The sequence below is a fragment of the Parasteatoda tepidariorum genome, chromosome 6 (assembly GCF_043381705.1).
Source record: "Parasteatoda tepidariorum isolate YZ-2023 chromosome 6, CAS_Ptep_4.0, whole genome shotgun sequence".
Taxonomy (NCBI): domain Eukaryota; kingdom Metazoa; phylum Arthropoda; class Arachnida; order Araneae; family Theridiidae; genus Parasteatoda; species Parasteatoda tepidariorum.
In genome coordinates this window covers 67,174,343-67,196,444 of record NC_092209.1, presented here as the reverse complement: position 1 = coordinate 67,196,444, position 22,102 = coordinate 67,174,343, and the positions used below count along the sequence as shown (strand labels likewise).

The 22,102-nt window shown below is 25.8% G+C and overlaps 2 protein-coding genes across 3 annotated transcripts in view; one reads left to right on the top strand and one right to left on the bottom strand.

Moving 5' to 3' along the window:
• Positions 1-314: 314 nt before the first annotated feature.
• LOC107440833 (transmembrane protein 199) lies at positions 315-2,157 on the bottom strand. Its single transcript, XM_016053888.3, has one exon. The coding sequence runs from the start codon at positions 1,914-1,916 to the stop codon at positions 1,383-1,385; it is 534 nt and encodes a 177-aa protein (XP_015909374.1). The 5' UTR covers positions 1,917-2,157; the 3' UTR covers positions 315-1,382.
• Positions 2,158-2,401: 244 nt separating this feature from the next.
• The window catches only part of LOC107440834 (Protein EFR3 homolog stmA), a 36,115-nt gene continuing 16,414 nt past the window's right edge, over positions 2,402-22,102 (top strand). Inside the window, exons 1-10 of one of the 2 annotated variants that reach the window (XM_043041869.2) lie at positions 2,402-2,815; positions 11,302-11,378; positions 12,719-12,846; positions 13,509-13,659; positions 14,207-14,328; positions 14,908-15,045; positions 16,190-16,324; positions 18,057-18,135; positions 18,743-18,914; positions 20,699-20,827. In XM_043041869.2, the coding sequence (XP_042897803.1) occupies positions 2,809-2,815; positions 11,302-11,378; positions 12,719-12,846; positions 13,509-13,659; positions 14,207-14,328; positions 14,908-15,045; positions 16,190-16,324; positions 18,057-18,135; positions 18,743-18,914; positions 20,699-20,827 (1,138 nt within the window). In that variant the 5' untranslated portion in view covers positions 2,402-2,808. Of the gene's footprint in view, positions 2,816-9,520; positions 10,132-11,301; positions 11,379-12,718; positions 12,847-13,508; positions 13,660-14,206; positions 14,329-14,907; positions 15,046-16,189; positions 16,325-18,056; positions 18,136-18,742; positions 18,915-20,698; positions 20,828-22,102 lie in introns of those variants that run through there. The other variant, XM_016053889.3, reaches the window with a different exon arrangement.

Sequence of the window (22,102 nt, the reverse complement as noted above, 5' to 3'; positions counted from 1 at the left end):
ATATACATATTTTTTTATAAAAATTCCTATTTTTAATTTTTTAGAAAAAAATTAATTTAAATTTTTTTTAAAGAATAAATATTTTCCATTTATGCCTATGATATAAAGTGCAATTTCATCCAGTATTTTTCTTGCAGTAAGGCATCTAAACATTGTTTATTAATACTCATTGTCTTGTCTATCAAAATGTTTAATACAATGCTTTTGATATGAATAAAATTAGCATATACTGTTTCTTTTTTTTTTCAATTATAAATAATTCTGCTTTCAGTTATTTTTTTATCAAAAATATTGAAACTGCAAAATAAAATAAATACCATGCAAACAAATTTCTTTAATATTCATATAACATTTCAAGATTATACATAAAGTACTGTTGAAGCTTCTAAAATAGATATAATTAAATACAATACTTATCAACTCCATAGTGAGATCTTAACAAGATAGGTATTTATACAAAATAAATACTCAGCTACAACAAAACACATTGTTAAAACTAAGAAAATAAAAAATAATAAAAAACATTGAAAGAAAAACCACATCAATACATACACTAATTAGAAGTCTATAACCTTTTTGCAGAAAAAAAGATTTTTGCCTTTGGAAACTGTAATAAATTACAGTTTTTGTATTAATTGAAAATAGCCTAATTTTCAATTAATACAAAATATTGGGGTATATCTTTTATAAAATTTCAATATCTTTTATAAAAAACAAAGACAAAATATCTTTTATAAAATTTCAATATCCTCATATACATTACTACATACACTATACTACAAGTCCATAACCTTCACACAGAAAAAAAGATTTTTGTCTTTGGAAACTGCAATAAATTAATAGTTTTTGTATTAATTGATAATATCTTAATTATTCTTTAATGTGGTAGGAACAATATCTGTCATATACACACATTCTCCATCTTTTATAAATTAAATAACAAAGGATGTAAAATATTTTTGAACTGCAAACATTTGAAGTTTTGCCAACTTAGTATTTTTTTTAAAAAAATGAAGCTATAGCAGGTTTTATCTATAAAAAACTTAGCTTTATTTACTTATTTTTTAACGTATACATACATAATTGAATTTTAGCTTTTAAATAAATCTTTGAACTACATTTTTTTGGAACATGTTTTTATTACAAAAGAACTTTTCAAATAGAAAAACTGCAAGCCTTAAATTTTTTGATACATTGAATCAGGAAATTTTAGTGCTAAAATTTCTTTATTTTTAATTTTTCTTTTAAATTAATTTGAAAAACACTTATAAAATGCCTTATAGCTATATAGGTTTTCCAATAAATATTGCATTAAAAAGATTCAGTATTAAGGTATTTAGCCCTTGGCTGCAAATTGTGCACCTTTACCCAGAATATACATTTCATATTGTTGTTCGAAGAAGAAAATATAAATCAGCTAAAGCAACAACAGTTGATGTAATGATGCCCATCATTACTTGAGCAGGAATGTTTGGTTCAGGTAAGGCATATTCCACAGCTTTATAAGCAAAGAAAAAGCTTCCAACTACAGCAAACATGAAATTAACAATAGCAGCAATTTGAGATGTTACAGACCGAATATCATCCCGAAAAGAAACGTTGTTTCGTTGTGGTTTAGAAAGATTACGAACCATGGAATTGTATTCTGCATTAGATTGCTCTGCTTTCAATCTAGTAATTCTTTCTTCCAGTTCAGGACTTCGTGGAGGTGGTGGCGGTAAATAAAACTGAAGATCACACTTTTCTAAAATTTCGTGAACAGGTGCATCTTTAAAATGCCCCCTCTGAGCTAGGGAAATAAAATTAGAAACCGAAATACTGTTATCTTTTAATTTAGAATCAGATTTTTCCGATTCCTTACTGAAAATATCTTGGTCATTTTCAGGAGGTAGAATTAATAAATCCATTAACACCATTGTTTACTGATTCAAAAACAAAGATAAAAATATGCGTCTAATAAGTCATTCAGATAGATAGTATTTTACTCTATACAATAAGTATTTCGAACTAAGCTCTTCATTTAAGTTTACAAACGTTTCTTGTTTAGTTGCAACTATTCTACTTTATTCGAAGCAGAATGATAATTTATTAAGTTTTCACTTGATTACCACCTTATTTAGGGGATTACTAGATAAAGTTCATTGATTGATTGATTGATTACTTTCAAACGTAACTCATTCATTTAGCACTGTAGTTTCGCTTGTCATCTTTTTTTAACGAGAACAACGATTATTGCTTGAGTTTTTTTTTTGGTTTCACGTCACAAAATAATAAAAATTTTAATTTTTTTGAAAATGTGGGTAGTTATTAGGTAGATATTTTATAAAAATCTTTGAAATAATTGTTGTTAATTTTTTTTAACGTGTGAAATTTTTTTTATTATTATTTTAAATGGATTGGGAGTGGCAAAAACTAGCGCAAAACACTAGGCTGTTTTCAAAGAAGTACAATATGAGCTTAGAATAGAACGATTGAGTTTTTTGTTCGTAAAATTTAAAACTCTTCACTTATAAATTTAATAGTTCGAACGGTTTAGTGTGATCCGCTTTCACTGCTTACTTAATTACTCAAAGAGTTTTTGTTTTGTATTTTTGAATGATTCATCACGCCGATCTGTTGAGGTTTCGCTTCATTAACTATAAAATGTCTGTATGAATTATTTATTTGCTAACGTTATATTCTTCTGCTATGATATTTGTTGCATCGGGTTATCGATTTAATATCTGAAAGATGACTTAAACAGGTTCTTAAATTTTCCTGCTACTTAGCTTCTTATTTCCTCTTACCTCTCATCCTCCTTAGGAAATCATGGCTGGTAATTATTCCTTTAAATTAACTGAAATATATATATTTATTATTTGCTTTGTATGTTATTTATATTTTGCATGTGATATAGATTTCAAATTATGTAGTGGTAATATTTCTATAAGAATTATATCTTTAAAATCTTAATTTATCTTTCGAAGAATTTATTTTTTAATAATCAATTAATTCTTAATATTTCCTATGTAATTATAATGGAATGTTTTTGATAATCTTTCGCTGCACTTTAATTTTTATAGAGTGATTTTACAAAGATTCATATACATAAAGAATTTTTTTATCTCTATCTCCTTATTAATTTATGTTACTGTTATGATTTATTATAATGTGATCACTTACTGTACCTGAAGGCCACTCTTCACTGTAAACACTATGAAGCTCAATTTTTATCTTACTTGTACATGTTTATTTATTCAATGATAAGGTACATAATGGATTAAATCTTAAAAAATAAGATAAAATAATAGTTTGATCTAAACTTTTTATTATGAAATCAATTCTTGAAATTAAGCATTGTACTTCTTTTAATTTTATTGTTACAATTAACATATTTACATTTGTTTTCCTAATTGAAAAGATATTTCTGCACTTCCATTTTCTTTTTTTTAAAAAAAGATATCCACGTAATGCTCTTTTTTAAAAATGAAATATTCTAATAAAAATTATGCAAAAAAGAGCAATTTATTGTCCCGTGCATTACACAAAAACACATTTTTTATTTTTTCCATTTATTTTTATGGCTCAGAAACTGCTGTAAATTTTTCTTAATTTTAGTACCAATTTTTATTTAAGAGAAAGTTTCTCTAAGTTTAATATTAAATAAACTCATTTTCATGTCCCGTGCATATCTTAGATTTCTAAAAAATATGGAAAGTCAATAACTCTATGAGAATTTATAACATAGGTGGCTGAATAACTTTAACAACTTCACTCATGTTGTAAAACACTTTATCTTCCTGTTTAGGCCACTTTCAAAATTTTCCAGACTTTTTCATGGCAGAAACTTCAATTTCATTTCCCAGCACTTGCTTTACTTCTTCAGCATATAAATAAACTATTAATGTATTTCACTACAACCCAATTTCCTGCAATTTTTTAGGAGTTAACTGCTATGGTATTAAGATTTTCTTTTATTGGTGTTACAGCATTTTCATGAAATTTTAAACCAGAAGAAGGTGAACATATAATTATGTACTTTTTTGAAATTCCTGATATTATTCTTGCTTTAGCCTACACATTCTTATCTCTCCTTATATTTCTATCAAAAAGTAGCATTACTGTTGTAGAAGATGGCATAGCTTTTTTTACAACACTTGCAAAATTGAAGACTGCACAATTGAAGATTTTATGCCTAGCATTTTGCTTTACGGCCAATTCTGTCCACCACACCTTTGCTGTTTAAGCAGTTGCAAAATATTTCCACTGGAAAGTCTGCTTGAATTTATTGCTAGGGTCTTTTAGCAGCAAGGTCATGCATCTATTTTTAAACTCTGGTGAAGGTCCGTCTGTCTAGATTACCTCTTCAAGAAACGTGTTTTCCTCATCATTTGGCTTAATTTCTTCATAAATTTTTTCAAGATAGCCTTTGCAATATTTTTCTTTCTTTCTCAAATGTGTAGGAACATATTGGGTAAGTACTGCATTTTCTGTGTACAAATACTGCAGCTGTTAATAAAGTAAGGTTTTTTAGAGTTCACTCTGTACTTCAGCCTGGTATGAACTTCCTGATATCTCTGTACTTCCATAGCAAAATCCTATTGCAAAACTCATTTTTCTGGTGAACTTTTTTCATTTTGGAATTGAACTTTTTATGTCAATATGAGAACTTATTGATAAAAATTTGTCTTGTGTACATTCCAAAACTCCCCTAATGCATATCTGCTGCTTGGCAATGTAATTTTGATTTAATTAGTGTAAATACACATTTTTTTCCTGTTTTTTTCAACAAACATTATGAGAAAGATCTTCATTACATTTTAATTTTTGCCTTTTGCAGCAATTTTCATAAATTCCTTGCTAACATGTAGAGTTTATGGAATTATTACTAAGTATTTCTTTCCAAAATAAGGTTGAATCATATGGAACTTTTTGGGCCTATAGCTGGAGAAGGAAGTTTTCACATATTGTATATTTACACTGATCTTCTGGTGTTTAATGCAGAAGAAAAACATTTTCTGGTCTTAACTTGCAAAATATTGAGAAGCTGATGGGACCATTCGGATATTCATTCTTAAAAACAGAATATACTTTTTTCAGATATGGTCCTCATACATTCTCTATTTTTTTTCTCCATAATTCTTCATGCCTGTGCTTATAAAGCTTCGCTCTTTCTTTTCCCGTTAATTTTGCTGGAACAAGGGCCATCTGTAATTCTAAAAATATAGATAATATATATATAGCAAGCATAACTTCAGTTCTTAATTTTTAAAGTCATTGAATAAAAGAAATCAAGTTATATTAACTGAATTCTGAATTCAAATTTTTCAGCTCGATAAAAAGAAGCCATTGGTTCTAAAATAATTTAATTTACTATAATTGTTTATCTTAAATATAAAATTTATGTTTTTATAACATGTTTAATAAGTAAGATTTTAATTCATATTGAATTCTTAAATTTACAAAGCAAAACACAGGGTTGGGTTTTTGACATCAAAAACTGATTTTTGACATGGCACACCAAAAACCTGGGCAAGTTTATCATTGGAGACATTTTATTAGATACTAAATCATGCTCTATACTACTATAATTATGATTAAATACTACTACAGTGCAGAACCTCTTATCCGGAAATCAGATAACCGGAATGAAATTCAGAACCAGAAAAAAAATATATTTTTCTTGCAAGATTTTAAGCCCATTTTGTTATTTAGAGCGTACGGCGTATCGAGTTGACGAAAGAACTGATTTAGAGGACGGATCAAAAGCCGTTTGTAGACGAATCTCACATAAGCACAAATAGCTTATATATGTTATTAATGTTAATAATAACATTAATAACATATATAAGCCTGTATATAATTTTTATTTCATAATTTCTTTCCTTATTTAAACTTAAGTGTATTATTATTTATCATTTTTTATTATTTCTAAAACTATTTCAAAATTATTTTTTAGTTTCGTTTTATAAACATTAAAAAAACGGCATTTTGTAGCGATTCTGAAAACCGGAAAAATCAGTTATCTGGAATCGCAATGGTCCCAATCGTTCCGGATAATTGGTTCTCTACTGTGTAATTATGATTCATATAATGTATGGCATAAAAAAAAATTGCCAAAATTATTGAAACTATGAATTTGTTTTTCTAATGGTAATCTTAATACTTAAAGACCCATATTATACCTAACTGTTTGCTTTATATTACTGATAATAACTTCAAGTTTTTAATTATTATTAATCTAAATATTGATTTTAATTCTTATATGTTACAATTTAGGCAGATTGTTTGGATTACAAAAAATTTAAATGTTCTCCAAAAAGTATAATTTTTTTATAAATTCCAAGTATTTGTAGTTATTAACTATGGTTAGGGGAGCAAAATATGTTGAACTGCATGGACAAGGCTGTGGAGAAAATTCAGGCAGCCATGAAAAAATTTTTGGCCTAAAAAATTCCTACAATTACTTTTTTTTTTAAATGTGTCACTTTGCAAAACTTTTTCTATTCAAAATTTGACAAAACTTTATCTTTGAAGAACATATATCAATTTTTTGTATTTATTTGTTTGAATTCCTTAAGTTAATTGGAGGGACGTTAAATTTAATTTAATAAATTATTACTATTTTAATATATTTTAATTTCTATTATTTTATAACACATTTATTTAAGGATTGCATAAAATCAAAAGAATTTTTTTTCTTCTTAATTTTCCAAAAATATCTTGAAAAAGTTATTGTTCTGAAAAAAAAGCTAAATCTTTTAGGAAAATATTTATGAAAAAAAAACTTTGTTCATAGGGAATATTTAGTTCTGAAAATTTTCTGCACTCCTGCTTACATGTATATGAATATTTCCTAATCAGTGAACTAATTACTTATACATTAATATAATATTAATTATATTAATGTATAATTAGTTCACTGATTAGGGAACTAATTATAATTTATAAAAAATATACATGTTTGTTTGAAGTAGTTAATAATTTTTTCAATAAATCAATTCCAGAATTTAATTAAATTATTATTAATAATTAGTACAGTTATTAGAATAAATTTCATAGTTACATGTTATTTTATTATGTTATAATACCTTTAGTAGGTCTGCTTTTGGGTGTTCAACTTAAAAATACATTTTGTTTTGCTACGAAAAAAACTATAAGACTGAGAAACTTGAAATTACTAAGGTTTGAGTGTATAAAATTGTACATAATTATGATGGAATAAAAAATATTAACATGAGGTCCATACTTGTTTATGAACTTTACATAGAAGGGTTCTTTTTTTCTAATTCCATTTTGAAAGTTATTGTAATTTATTTATTTATATTATTATTATTTTNTTTTTTTTTTTTGTGGTTTTAGATTACATTTTGTTTCGGTGCTCAAAATCTAAAAAACTTGAAATTACTAAGGTGCATAGAAAAGAGCACAGGGATTGTGATAGAATAAAAAAAACATAAACAATTTGAGTGTTAGTTTGAGAATTATTAACTGTTAAACTTGTCGTTAAAAAAAATCCATGTTGGTTGATATACTGTTTGCTGAAATGCAACTACAGAGTTGAAATTTGACATGTTGATTTCAAATTATTAACTTAATGTGATGTTTTTTTTTTCTTCCAAAATTCCTATTTGGTGAAAGTTATTGCAATTTTTTATTCCTTTTTTTTCTTTAAATAATAATTATTTATCTATTTTGGTAAAAAAATTTATCTCTCTTGTGATTTTCATTTTATAAGCTAACACTTAACTTGATGTCATAAATAGCAAAATAGAATTGAATAAATAGAAAATAAGAAGATGTTGTGCAAATAAATAAATCATTTATATTGAAATTTATAAAACTATAAAGAATGAAGAGAGAAAAATTGTTTATGAGGCAAAGTGTTATATATCATTAACAAGTTAAATTATTTCTTATTTATTACTTTTTATTGTGTCCTACATTCTGTATTCTTAAGTTAATTTTTTTTCTTCTCAAGTCCAATTCATTATTTTTCGAATCCAGTTTGCTTTTCATTTCGTTGGGATTAACATATTAATAAAATTTGCTTACATAAGATTATAGTGATTACATTATAAAATCAAAATAGCCTTTTTTTATCGACTTTTAAAAAGATCAACCAAGATGAAAATTTTATTATAATGAAAACTGATTCTGAGAAAAACAAATTTTCACATAAAAAGGAACTGATTTTCCACAGCATAGCTCGTCTTCACTGTTTGATAACTCTCGTGAGAAATTGAATTTCCACAATATTGATTTGCCAAAATTATTAATCCTCAATCTGATCATAATTTTTGTAATAAACTGACATAAACCTTTGCTTCCTCTTAACCCTCAATGATGAATGAGAAGCAATCGCCAGGCTTGTAATAATAATAATTTTTTTTTTTTTTTTGCTATTCATGCCTTTATAATATAGTTTAAAAGGGCTAGGGCAAATGTGCATTAGAATTGCCTTTCTTCATGCATTATAGTATTTTTGGCAAATCGTATTTTTGATTTAAAGGACAATTTTTGTTATTTTATCAGTTTTACATTTAAAATTTGTTCCATTGAATAAACTTAATATAATAAATTAGTAAATTATGTTTATACCTAAATGTGAAAATAATTTTTTTTTTCAAAATTATATTTAAAATTGTTTTTGTTTACTCGAATAACAAATCACAAAATTGTTATATTTGTACATAATCATAATAAAACAAATTTCCTTGTTTTTAACAAAAATTTTAGTTTTTATTGATTTTTTCTAAACTGTAAAATTGTTAATAAGAACAAGTTTATTGTTTTTTTATATCCTACCCTTTTGTGAAATGTACATTATGTTTATTAGAAAGTCTTAGTTTAAATGCATGATTTATTTTTAATTATGCTAAAAACTATAATAAATATTTGTTCCGATTCATGTATACAGGAGAACATGAAAAATATAAATGATATTTCATGCTATAAAAATAAAGCATTTACATTTAAAAATTTTATTTTGAATCTGCACAATGCTCCTATTTCAAATGCCTTTTTTAAATTTAACTATAAATGAATGTTTCTTGAGAATTATTTTTATTAATAATTTTTATTAATATTTTTTTTGCTTGTTATTTATAATTTCGTCCATAATTATATATCCATAATTATATCTTTAAAATATTAAAATTTATATGAAGATATTATTTTTTTTAAAATTTTCATTTATCCTCTAAAAAAAACACCTAATACAATTACCATTTTTTTTTAATATTTTTAAAGTTATTATTAAATCTATATTATGTGTCATTTTTTTTTTTTTTTTACAATTAAAGCTTTAGATTTTTTCAGTATTAATTTTAAGTATTTGAACATTATTTTTAAATTCAATGTTCAGTTTTAAATAATAATGTTCCTTTCAAAAAAAATTATTTTGAAAAAAAAAATTTAATAATTCTATCCATTAGTATTAAAATAATTAATATCAACACACCTATGTCTTATCTTAACATTCCCCAACTCCCTGTATTGGAATGAACTTTCCTACCAATCAATAACTGCCTGCTACTGCAGATCCAAAACATAGAAGCAGTCCAGCAACACTCAGCTTCTTAATCTGACACTCATAACATTTCTCTTCAATAAATTTTAATTCTTGACTTTTTCTCCAACTACAAGGTCATTTAAATATTCTATAAAATTATTATTTTATTAACAGTGAAGTTGATAGGAAGTTGTTAGGAATCATTAAAACATAGCTTTTTCTGTCATTTTAAAATTTATAGTATTTTGCATTGTTTGTTTACTCACAAAATGAGTCTTGCATCTAACAGCGAAAAGAGCGAAGAAAGTCATTCTTTTACTGAAAGACCACCTTTGGGTTTTTTTGGTTCAATGAAAGCTGTATGGAACCTAGCAAAGTTGCTAAATTAAAAAGAAAATGTACATCTCTATACTTTTGATGTACATGTTTCTGAATACATAAATTTTTATTTGTTTGTTTTAAAAAGTGTTTATTATATCTTTTAAACACTTTCATTGCATGTTTTGAGCTTGTTGTTGGATATTTAAAAGTGTTTAAGGATTTGTTTTTAATAATGGATAGTATATCTAATAATTTGAATTGTTGTGTTCGTCCTAAGTGGTTCAGCTCCATGTTTAGGCAATGTGATGTACCTGAATGTAAGTTTTTGTACATTGCATTTTTGTGTTTCATTTTTAATTTAGCTTCTTTTTTTTTAAGTATTTTATTTATTGATAAATTGATAAGTTATAAAAATTAAGGACAATATTTGATTCAGGAATATTATTCAATGTTTTAATTAAAACTATCACAATATTTATCATTGTTATATAAAGTATGCTATATAAATTGGTTTAAAAATAACATTTTCATAACAATGTCTATAAAAATTAGTTTAGTTATTTTTTTAAGACTTTTATTGAATTTCATTTGTTTGAGTTTTCTGGTGTATTATTATGTCAGGTTGCACTGACTATAATATCAGCCTTTGCCTGCACTTAAAAAATATATATATTTGTTATATTCAATTAAATATAATCTTGCAAAATCATATGTCTGCAAGCATTAATTTTTCCTTTTTTTTTTAATTTGAAATGAAGTGCTGAAAGAATATATCTATGCATATTTTTTTACCCATAACCATCTAAACTAAAAATAGGTTACATAGAGATAAAATATAGATAATTGGTGTCAATGACCTGGGATGTAGTGGAAGAGACAGACAGAGCAATCCATTCTCCTATGGGATTTTATCCTTTTAACTGATTTGCTACTTTCCCTACCAATCTCATCTTCACATCCATTGAATAACATATAAAAAATTAGTTTTCTGTGCAGGGAAGCAAACTTTTTGCACCATTAACTGAGTCTGGAACATAAAACTAAACGATTTGTAAAAAGTATGCGCATGAAAATTTGAATAGAAGATTTAATAAAAGAAGATTTGATATTTTTAGTTGCCAGCATGTTATGATCTCTTTCTTCTTTGCATTACATTTGAGCCATTACAGTCTTCTCAATAACTGATAAAACTTTAAAATAATTGTGTGCAAAAATTTATTATTACTTATTTAAAATAATTGTGTGCAAAAATGTATTGTTACTTAACATATTTAAAATAATTGTGTGCAAAAATGTATTATTACTTAACATATTTAAAATAATTGAGTGCAAAAATGTATTATTACTTAACATATTTAAAATAATTGTGTGCAAAAATGTATTATTACTTAACATATTAGATTCCTAATGATAATTGGCATAAAACTATTTGATAGAAAGGTTTAACTTTTAAAAAATTTTAAAACTTTTAATTGTATTTTTTACAGGTTGTTGTGGTTGTTGTTCAGCTTTACGTCCTCGTTATAGAAGACTTGTAGATAATATTTATCCCTCAGATCCTCAGGTATTTTTAACTTTTTTCTATTAAATCATTTTGCTTTTATTTGCTCCATTGTTAAATGATGTATGCATTTATAAATATTATTGATTTCTAATGAAAAAAACTTATAAAAAAAAGACATTTGTGATGTTAGTAAAATCTGGGTAACAAATTTGTCTTTTATTTTATTGTGAATTATTTATTTTTTGTTTCATAGTGATCAGTCATGCATTATTAATTTATGTAAAAAATGCCTTAAAATTTTAGAACATTACATTGTTAGCAACCATCATAAATTTTTCTAGTTTTCTATTTAAACGATGTTTTGAAATTAACTGCCAATTATCTCAACATCTTGTAGCTAATTATCAACAAAGTATCCAAATTAAAGTAAAACTGTGTCATTAAAAGTGTCAATTTATTTTTCGATTTTCTGTTGTTAATTATGTGAGTACAATTTTTTTGTTTTTTTACAAACTTGAGATACAGAAACTTTTAAAATATTAATATAGGGTTGAATAATTAGTATCTAGATATGTTAGTACTAAAAAGTAATAATATCTCTGGACAACTACATCTGGTTATTTCTTATATCATTGTTGTATCATTGGTTAACTTCTGAATTAACTATATATTTAAGAAATAAAATGTCCTTTCCTTCCCGGAAATATGTAGGTGTTTTTATTTAACTTTTCTATTTAACTGTTTTAAGATCTTTAGATTTATATTTTGTAATAATATTAGTTAACTGTTTAAAAATCCAAAAGCTAAGATTTATTTTATTTTATATCTCACAATTAATAAAATGATTTGACTAAAGAGCTAATGTATTTATTGCTCTAAAAAAAGTCATTATGACTTTTGTTTCATAATTTCTGTCATTAAGCTATAGAGTATAGCATGAAGACAATTTTGAATTGACGTATGTAAAACACGAGCTATTTTTATTTATAAAATAATTTTTATTGCTTCAATTATTAATTACAGGTCTTATTCTGTTTAATGAATTTTAAAATAATTCTGTTAGGATCAGTAATGATAATCTTGAATCTTATTTTTTCCTTTTGTAACTTATTTTAAAGATAAACTTTATTGCAAACACTTTTCTTTATTCTATATGTATAATGATTATGAGAAAATAAAACTTAGTCTAAAACAGGTCTTATTCTGTTTAATGAATTTTAAAATAATTCTGTTAGGATCAGTAATGATAATCTTGAATCTTATTTTTTCCTTTTGTAACTTATTTTAAAGATAAACTTTATAGCAAACACTTTTCTTTATTCTATATGTATAATGATTATGAGAAAATAAAACTTATTTATTTGAATTCAAATTTTACATAAATGTTTTCACCTCTTTAGGATGGTCTTGTTCGTAATAATATGGAAAAACTTACATTTTATGCCCTGTCCTCTCCAGAAAAACTTGATCGTATTGGAGAATACTTAGCATGGAAAGTGTCTAGAGACATTGCTCGTCATCGACATGGGTGAGTACATCTTAACAGGTGTCTGCTGTCTGCATTTATCTTATTTTTATTTCTTCCTTGTAATTAAATTTTACTTTCTATCATTGCAATAAAATTTGGTCATTTGAGTATTTTTTTTTAATATGAACCAGGGTTTGCAGATTTTTGTTTGACCCTGTATTAAACTACTAATTTCATAAAGTCTTTGTCAAGTCCTGCCATCAAAAACCTCAAATAATACATTTTATGATCTTAGAAATATTATGAAATTACATCTTATGATTGAATTGTCTGTTATGTTTTGATGGTAATTGTAAACATAAAGTGATATTGTTTTTTCTAACCTTCCTATACTTATAAAGTAAGGTTCATCTGTATTTATGTTCCTTTTAAAATTTATACCATCTTTTTTATTACCAAATTTATTTAAAAATTAAAAACAGTTGCAATATTTTTTTTTATTACCGATTTTGATATCAAAAACTAGTTTTTGATTCATAAAGTCAATCCTGATACGGACACATGCTTTTACTTAGTTGAGTTCTATTTGTATCGAATTTAGATATTTACAGATTGGTACTTCCTTATTATGGTTTTGAAGTTGTACCAAACTGTCAATTTAAAGTACTTTAAAACTTGTGTGACAATTTAATTTATCTAAATTTTATATTTTTTTCTATCAGGTTTGTTATAATTGCTATGGAAGCTATGGATCAACTCTTAATTGCCTGTCATGCTCAAACTCTGAATTTATTCGTTGAAAGTTTTCTGAAAATGGTACAAAAACTTCTTGAATGTCATGAACCTGACATGCAACTACTTGCAGCTCAGTCGGTTAGTATTAAAAGTATAATACTATTTACATAGTTACTTTTTTCTTTTAACTTTGAAAAAATAAAGCTAAACTATTCATACACATTTTTTACTTTCACCTGAGTGTAAACTACATTTACATGTCTACATATATATTAACTAACTCGTAGCCCAAAAATCTGCAAAATTTTGCATTTGTCACAAGAGAAAGAAAACTACAAGTTGTATCATAATAAAATTAAAACTTTATATATATTTCATAAATTAAATTTAACAAAATCTCCATTTATATCGAATTAAGTGACCATTGTTAGGATGTTATTAAAATAACATTTGATTTACTTAAAACTATAATGGATATTTCCGTTAAATTAATTTTTTAATTAATTATTTATAAATATAAAAAATATGTTTTGATGAATAATTAATGTTCAATTTGTTCTTATTATTCTTCACAAATTCATTGTAATATTGGCATGTACTTATTAATTAAATTTTTTTTCTTTTACTGCAATGTAAAAGAATAAAAGTGCGTACATTTTATTTTATTTTTAATTATTTCTTTTAGTTTGTAAAATTTGCTAACATTGAAGAGGACACTCCATCTTATCATCGTCGTTATGATTTCTTTGTATCGAAATTCTCTTCTTTGTGTCATTTTTGTCATGATGATCTCGACATGCAAAACAGGTATTTTGAATTTTTTATACTCCTTTTAAAATGATGATATTTGCACTTTTTAGCATTTTAGAATCAAGCTTTAAAATTTTTTTATACTAATGTAAAATGTGCTTTTTAGCAGTTAAGCTTTAAAATGTTTTATACTGTTGTAAAGTTTTAATATTAGTGATTTGTAGTATTTTAACTATAAAGCTTTAAAAAAATTTATACTAATATAAAATATAATTGTTTGAGCTTTTTAGCAATTTACTAATTTGAAATCAATCTGCTGTTTCAATAGTGCCAAACTAGTAGGTTTGTACTATTTTAGCACTAATTACTTGATTGATGATAATAATATTGTTGATAAATAACAATGCAAGTAAAGAAATGAATTACGATTATTATAGGCTTAATTTTGCATTTGTATAATTGGGATAGTTATAATTAACTCTCCGTGTTGAAATTATATGAGAGTGTTGCAGTATTCATCCAAACACTCAGAAATATCCCGTTATCCTTTCCACATGAAGCAAGGTCCCTCTTAAAACCCATTGGGTTATGGGATTCTTACAATACTGGATACTAAAAATGTACTTTTATTTATAGACTGAGAGTTGCTGGTTTGAAGGGGATCCAAGGTGTTGTGAGAAAAACAGTCAGTGATGATTTACAAGTGAATATTTGGGATGATACTCACATGGAAAAAATCATCCCTTCATTGTTGTTTAATATGCAAGGTCACTGGTGAGTCTCATTTCATAAGTCCTTACATCTATTGCATGCTTGTAACAGAATTTTTTTGGCCAAAGTTGTCCTTTTTATTAAACTAGATTTGGTCAGGTTGGTTTAATCAGTCTTAAGAACACTATCATTTAAACATTTTGTTAAAGTTTTTTGTTGATAATATTTTATTAGTTGTTTTAAGAAAGTATGCATCACAATTTTCTAAGCAATTTTTGACCATAATATTACTTTTAACATCTTTCTAACACAATATGAAAGCCTTTAAAATATGAATTCTGAAAAGGAACTATAAATTAGCTATGCTAGATAAAAAAGTATTATTTGTAGATACTTTTTTCTTCCACATAGAAATATTTTACACTACTTCATCTTTGTAAGAAATTGTACTTATACATTTATGAAATGGAAAATAACAGTTACAGAATATTACATTTAAACACATTGTTGTATTAACGCAAATGCGAGATGTTATCCCTCTAACACTTTATCATCAAAAACTATAAAAGTTTAATTTTTTAGCTTTCCTATATTTAAATATAAAAGTTTAAGACTATTTCAGGTAAGTTGCCCCAAATAGTGAAATATAAAAATTATCACATTTTTTTTAAATTCGGAATCTGAAAGTCGAACGATTTCCTACTATTTAACAATTTTGGTTTTCTAGAGTTAAATAATATTATTGTTTAATTAATACTTTTTTATATAAAGCACATTCTAATTATGACTGAGTGTCAAAACCAAAATGAAGTAATTTTTACTAAGTCTCAAAAATATTTTATTTAATATTGCATCTGAACCGCAGAAATTATTCAATTCAGCAAAGCATGAAACAAATTATGTTTTGATTAATCAATTTATTCCACACTGTATTGCAATAAATAAACTTTTTGTTGCCCCTGAAAATTTTCAGCTAATTACGGAAATTAAATATATTAAGTTAATCAAAAAATTTTAAATCAGTTTTATTTTCTGTTAACTTCCCAATCATAATGATCTTTGTTTATAAAATAATTATTCTTAACTATTTCATATATAATTGTAATCTGAAATAATTACGAGTTAAATATTTTTTTGTGATAATTATTGTTATAAGCTATGAAATTTTGATTTGATTGAAAATGTTTTTCATGATTTTGCTTTTTAGTGGAGGCTTGACAGAAACACCGGATTCCCCTCAAGAAGAATCAAACCCATGGTCTCTGGCTGAAAATTGTATCAGGGAGCTCATGGGACGAGCTACTTTTGGAAATGTTCCTTCTGTTATTAGACCTGTTTTGAAGTAAATTTTACCTTTATCTAATTGTAATATTTTGTAAATTATACTTTGTTAAAATTTATAATTAAAAAAATCAAGTATGCGGGCATAATAGATACCAGAGCTTATGGCACAATTAGCAATAAAACCTATCCAACCAGTAGTCCTTTATAGTAGCAAAAGCTGGACATTGAGTAAACATATTCAAAGCGGCTTGTAATTTTTTAAAGAAAAACTCTATGAAAAAATTTTGGTGCTGTTCAAGAAAGTAATGTAAGGGAAACTCTCTACAATCATGAAATTTATAATCGATATAGGCAACTAGATATTGTAAAAGTCATCAAGTCAAACCAAAAAAAGTATTTTTGTCACTTATTTCAATTTAAGAGTTGCAACTCCAATTAGCTGTTAACCTTTTACAAGCCATGTGACACTAGAAAATGGGAAGAAGTGCGACTCATACGGCGCGATGACATTGAAAAAGATCTAACAACATTTAAAGAAACTAGTTAGAACTACCCTGGCCTGCTCTAGGCTGTAGTGCCAAGAAGAAGAAGATATCAGAGTAGGGAAAATGTAATTGTAGGATTAAGTTTAACTGGTTGCCAATAATCAGTTAATTATATGTAATCATGATTCTAAATAAATATAAAAGGCTTCATTTGAATAGTGAGCCAACTCGACTTATTAAAAAAAAGAATTAGCCTCACTTTCATAAGCCTCAGTTTCTATCTTATTTTAAAAGTAGTGCTCTATGTCCATCTTATTTCAACTGCCAAACAGATGGCTTTACGAGACAAAATTATTTTAAAAAACAATACTCATTAGACTATAGGGCTCTGTATTTCAAAATAAATAATGAGTTGGTAATATTTAAAGAAGGCTTTCAGTTTTTTTTTTATTTTAATTTGAATGTTGAATATAATAAATCGTAATTTTTTCTTACATTGTTATCTTAGTTAGAACACGTGTCAAACTGTCTCAACTATTGAATTTTGAATACTAGAAATAATTTACAATTACAGTACAATTAGGATCAATTGAATTACATTTTGCTCAACTATCCTGGATATATGCAATCTATTTTTGTGCATGTAAAGAATTATTTATTGTACTTATAAAGAAATTTGCCCTTTTTATATGTATCATAATAATTCATTATTATAATCGTAATCATAAATAGAACTAATATTCAACTTTTATTACCTATAATAATGCTGTACAACTTTAGTAATTAAAATTAAGTCAATTACATTCTGCTCAACTCTGCCAGGTATTTACATTGAAAAAGCATTTAAACACAATTATCTTGACCTGTATTACACTAATTCCCTTTTTTATCGATGCCCAAATTAAAGAATTGTTTTATGTTATTAATAAAAAAAATTTATCTCATAGCATAGCTTTTTAGTTTATTTAAATTCTATTTCTAAATCATTTTTAAAACTTTTTTTATCTTGTATTGAGAGGGAATTTAAAAAATTATATGATATGTTTTTTATCTCGACATACCAAATTAATTGTTATTAGTTGATAATAAACTGGCTTTTAACAAATAAGATGTAAATTTAAATATATAATTTGACATCATCATCAAAGTAAAAAATTTGTTTTTTTACCTACTCTGTAATTTATGCTATAAAAGTCAATATCTAATATTTAAAAAATATATTGATTCTTATTATAAAATTATTAAATTCCTGTTTCAATCAATTTGTGATTTATTGTGAAGTTACTGACTATGAAATCTTTATAGGCATTTAGATAATCATGAATTATGGGACCCCAATGATTTTGCTGTTCATACCTTTAAGATTATTATGTACTCAATTCAGGTAAATATTCAGTTCAAATTTTATTTTATCTGTATCATAAAAACTATTCTAACTACAGTACAGAACCCGTTATTCGGAAATCAGAAAACCAAAAAACCGGAACAAAATGCAAGCAATCCCCCCCCCTTTTTTTTCCCTCTTAAGATTTCAGGAATTTTCGTTCTTTTTTTAAGGATGTTTACCTTACCATCATTTTGGAAATAATCATTAGTGTATTACTTCATCGTTTTTTCTTCTTTTTAAGATTATTTCGAAATATTTTTTTTTAGTTGGGTTTCACAATAAAAATAAAAAAAACGGCTCTTTGTAGAGATTCAGAAAACTGGAAAAATCAGTTATCCAGGATAGTGATGATCTCGATCGTTTCAGATAATCAGTTCCCTACCAGTACAGAACCCGTAGTTGGGTTTAACAATAAAAAAACTGCTTTTTGTGGGATTCAGAAAACCGGAAAAATCAGTTATCCGGAATAGCGATGGTCCCGATCGTTCCGGATAATCGGTTCCCTACTGTATATTGTTAGTCTTTTTTCTAACTCTAATGATTTTAAAACGTTATTAAAATGTTAACAGGGTTTTTAACACTTGACTATTTTTGATATTTATAGGTTCAATATTCATATGCTGTCATTCAGATACTAATGAGTCATCTGGATGAAAAGTCTAGAATGGATGAATCAGAAAAGAAAAGAAGAAAACCAAAAGCAGATGCCAAAGTTCGAACAGGGATAGTTAATGTGCTTGCTAATATAGTTTCTATAGCTGCAGGGGAAAGTATAGGTAAATATTACTAATGTAATTTATACTGCGTTATATGTTCTCATATTTACTATTTCAAAATTACTGAATTTTTAAGAGGTTACCATGAAAAAATAGTTGATAATTTTAGTTTTTTTAATTTCATATTTGTTATAGATAGTCTTTACATTAAAACAATTTTTTCAGGTTGTTTGAGCATGGTGTGTTAAAAATTAAAATACGAAAGATATTACCCTCAACTTAAATATTATTTTTAGCGGACAAAACAATAAAGGAGCCTGTCAGATTCCAAATTTTCTACAAAATTTTTTATTGCATTTTGACTGGAGACAGTATATTTTTTTTTAATTAATATGAGAATCTTGAAACATTTAGTATCACTCTTCTTCTATGTGGTACATAATGTGGAAAAAAGGACACAAACTTCCATTTGCCTTTCACCAAAAATTAGAAGACCTGGACTTATACTAGACCAAGAAATTAATTATGACTGGTTATAAATAGTTTACCCTTCTTATGATGCAGTCTAAATATGATTCGTTGAATTCAAATTAGAAAGTTTTAGTTCTATTAAATAGTTATTTACTTGGAAGGTTTCATTAGAAAGAAATAGACCAATTTTTTAGTAATTATGAATTGTTTAATTTAATTTTGAGTTGGTCTGTCATTTATAAAGGATTTTGAAACATTCATGTTTTCACCCTCAACTTTTAACCATTGCATCGTGGTCCATAATGTTCTGCCACTTTAGAATAGTAAACATTATTATTATTGTTTGTTTGTTTGTTTGTTTTTTTGAAAAGGATAAATAAAAAAAAGAGGGGCAGTAAACAAATCCAAATTCTATTGATAAGATTTCCTTTTTTATGTTGTGAAATAAACTCTAAGGAAAATTAAAACCAGTTTGACTCATTTATTGACAAATTAGATCTAGACATTTTTGTTGTAACCCTTCATCTTTCTGCTTCTTTTTATTTGCCCATTCCACATTTCTACTTTCTTGTACATTAAAAATACAATTAAAATATTTATATGTTTGAAAATTTCAAAACATAATTCTATACTTCATGTATAAATATTAGATAATTATTTTTGCAGGTTTAAATATTTGAAATTTTTCTTTTACAAATATCTTGTGACAGACCATAAACAAATAATAATTTTTATTACTATTTTTTTATGCATTGTATATGTTGGCACAGTATTTAAGTAACTGAGTTCTTGAGGGTAAATTTTCTTTCTTGCGATTGAAAACATTATCTTATCAGAAGCTATTACTGGCCTATTTCAGTTTTTTCTTAAAAATAAGGACTCATCATATTACTGCATTTTTATAATTTTCATAATGGTTTATTATGTTATGGATAGTAATTGTAGCTTAGATTCTCTAGCTACTTGTAAATATCTAAAAAACTTAAAAATCAATTATCATATAATCAATCAATCATAAAATTCAATATCAATCAATCATAAAAAATCATTTATCTGTAAAACCTATTATAAATGCAGCTTCCAATGAATCAAAATAAATATAAGTTGGGAATATGAATTTATATTTGTCAATTGTTTATTATAAGTATTATCTTTTAATTAAGCGTTTTCAATATGAATTATTTTTAATTCTAATCAATAAAACTACAAAAAGGTGTTATTTGGTGAACCCCTTAAATAATAACGTAAACAGGCTATCATAGCCTTGCTTGTATCACAGCTTTCAGATAAGCACTGCTACTTAGACTTCAGATAAGCACTGCTGAAATGTGAAGAATATGTAGTTCTAACTTTGTTTTCTTTTTATTATACAGGCCCCTCAGTTCTAGAAATTTTCAATTCGCTGCTTAATCACTTGAGGCATTCGATAGATGTACATTCTACTAAAGAGAAAGACCTAATTGATGAAAAACACTTCCAAGATTGTGTGATCAATACTTTGGGTAAATATTTTTCATGCTTCAAATTTAGAAAATTTATAATGCTTCTTTTTATGCCTTTATTGGTCAGGGATGAGATTCTTCCGCGGATTTCCGCTTTTTTTTAGATATTTCCATTTTTCCCGCTAATTTCCGCCGAAATTATTTTTTGCACAAGTTAAAATATTTTATGAGGAATTTAATTTTCCGCGGAGCGAAATTATTGAAGTCCTCATTCCTCCCTCTGAAGTTTCTCTAAAAATCATTTCCTTGGGATAAAACTGGTTGACCTTTATACAGGGATGAGATTTTTTTCGCTTTTTTCTCTCGAATTTCAGCCTTTTTATCAAAAACTCAGATTCTCTAAAAGTTTCGTTTTTTTTATTTATTTATTTATAAATATCCCTTTTTTTTTAAAAAAAATTCAGTCGTTGAAGTCAAATTATTATATTTATTTACGATTTTCAAAGAAAAACAGAAAATTCAAACTACGTCCTAGCTGCTAATCCTTCCACATGTTTACTTATATTAGCTATTTTCTATTATTATATTAGCTATTACTATTTCACGCACAGAAAATAAGATTTTCCGTATTTTTTTATCCGTCGGCGGGATAGCTTGTATTTTCGTAATTTAGACGTCGCTGCTTCTTGTATTCTGGAGAGAAAGCAAACAAAAAAAGCGAAAAAAAATTGAGGTGGATTTGTGGCGAAAATATTTATTTGCTCTTTCAATTAATCTTGTAAATTTTTATTTATTGTGTAAACAAAAAACAATTCAAACAATCCTTTTAGAAATCCCAAGTCCCGACTCTGCAAATATCTCGATTTTTATTCACGCGATTTTAATATCAATAATCGATTTTCGTATTTACCTGATTTAAAAGTTGCGCATTGCAATTCTTATTTACGCTTTTCAAATATCGTACATTATGACTCGTATTTACGAGATTTAAAAATCTAATATTGTGTTTCGTATTTTTACATTTTTAAAATCGCGATTTTATTATCAAACATCAATTTTCGTATTTACCTGATTTAAAAGTTGAACGTTGCGATTCTTATTTACGAGATTTAAAATACCAATTTCGCGATTTGTATTTACGAGCTTTTAAAACCCTATGTAGCTACCCGAGCTTAAAATCCAATGTCATGATTCGTTTTTGCGGTTGTAATATCACGCGATTTTAAAATTATGATCTAAAAATTACGCATCATGATTTGTATTTTCGCATTTTTTAAATTCGATGTAGAGTTTTATATGCATGTGATTTAAAAGCCTCATATCGGGATTTATAAT

Coding starts and splice junctions, on each gene's coding strand:
- LOC107440833 (XM_016053888.3), bottom strand. CDS start 1,916: ATGGTGTTAATGGATTTATTAATTCTACCTCCTGAAAATGACCAAGAT.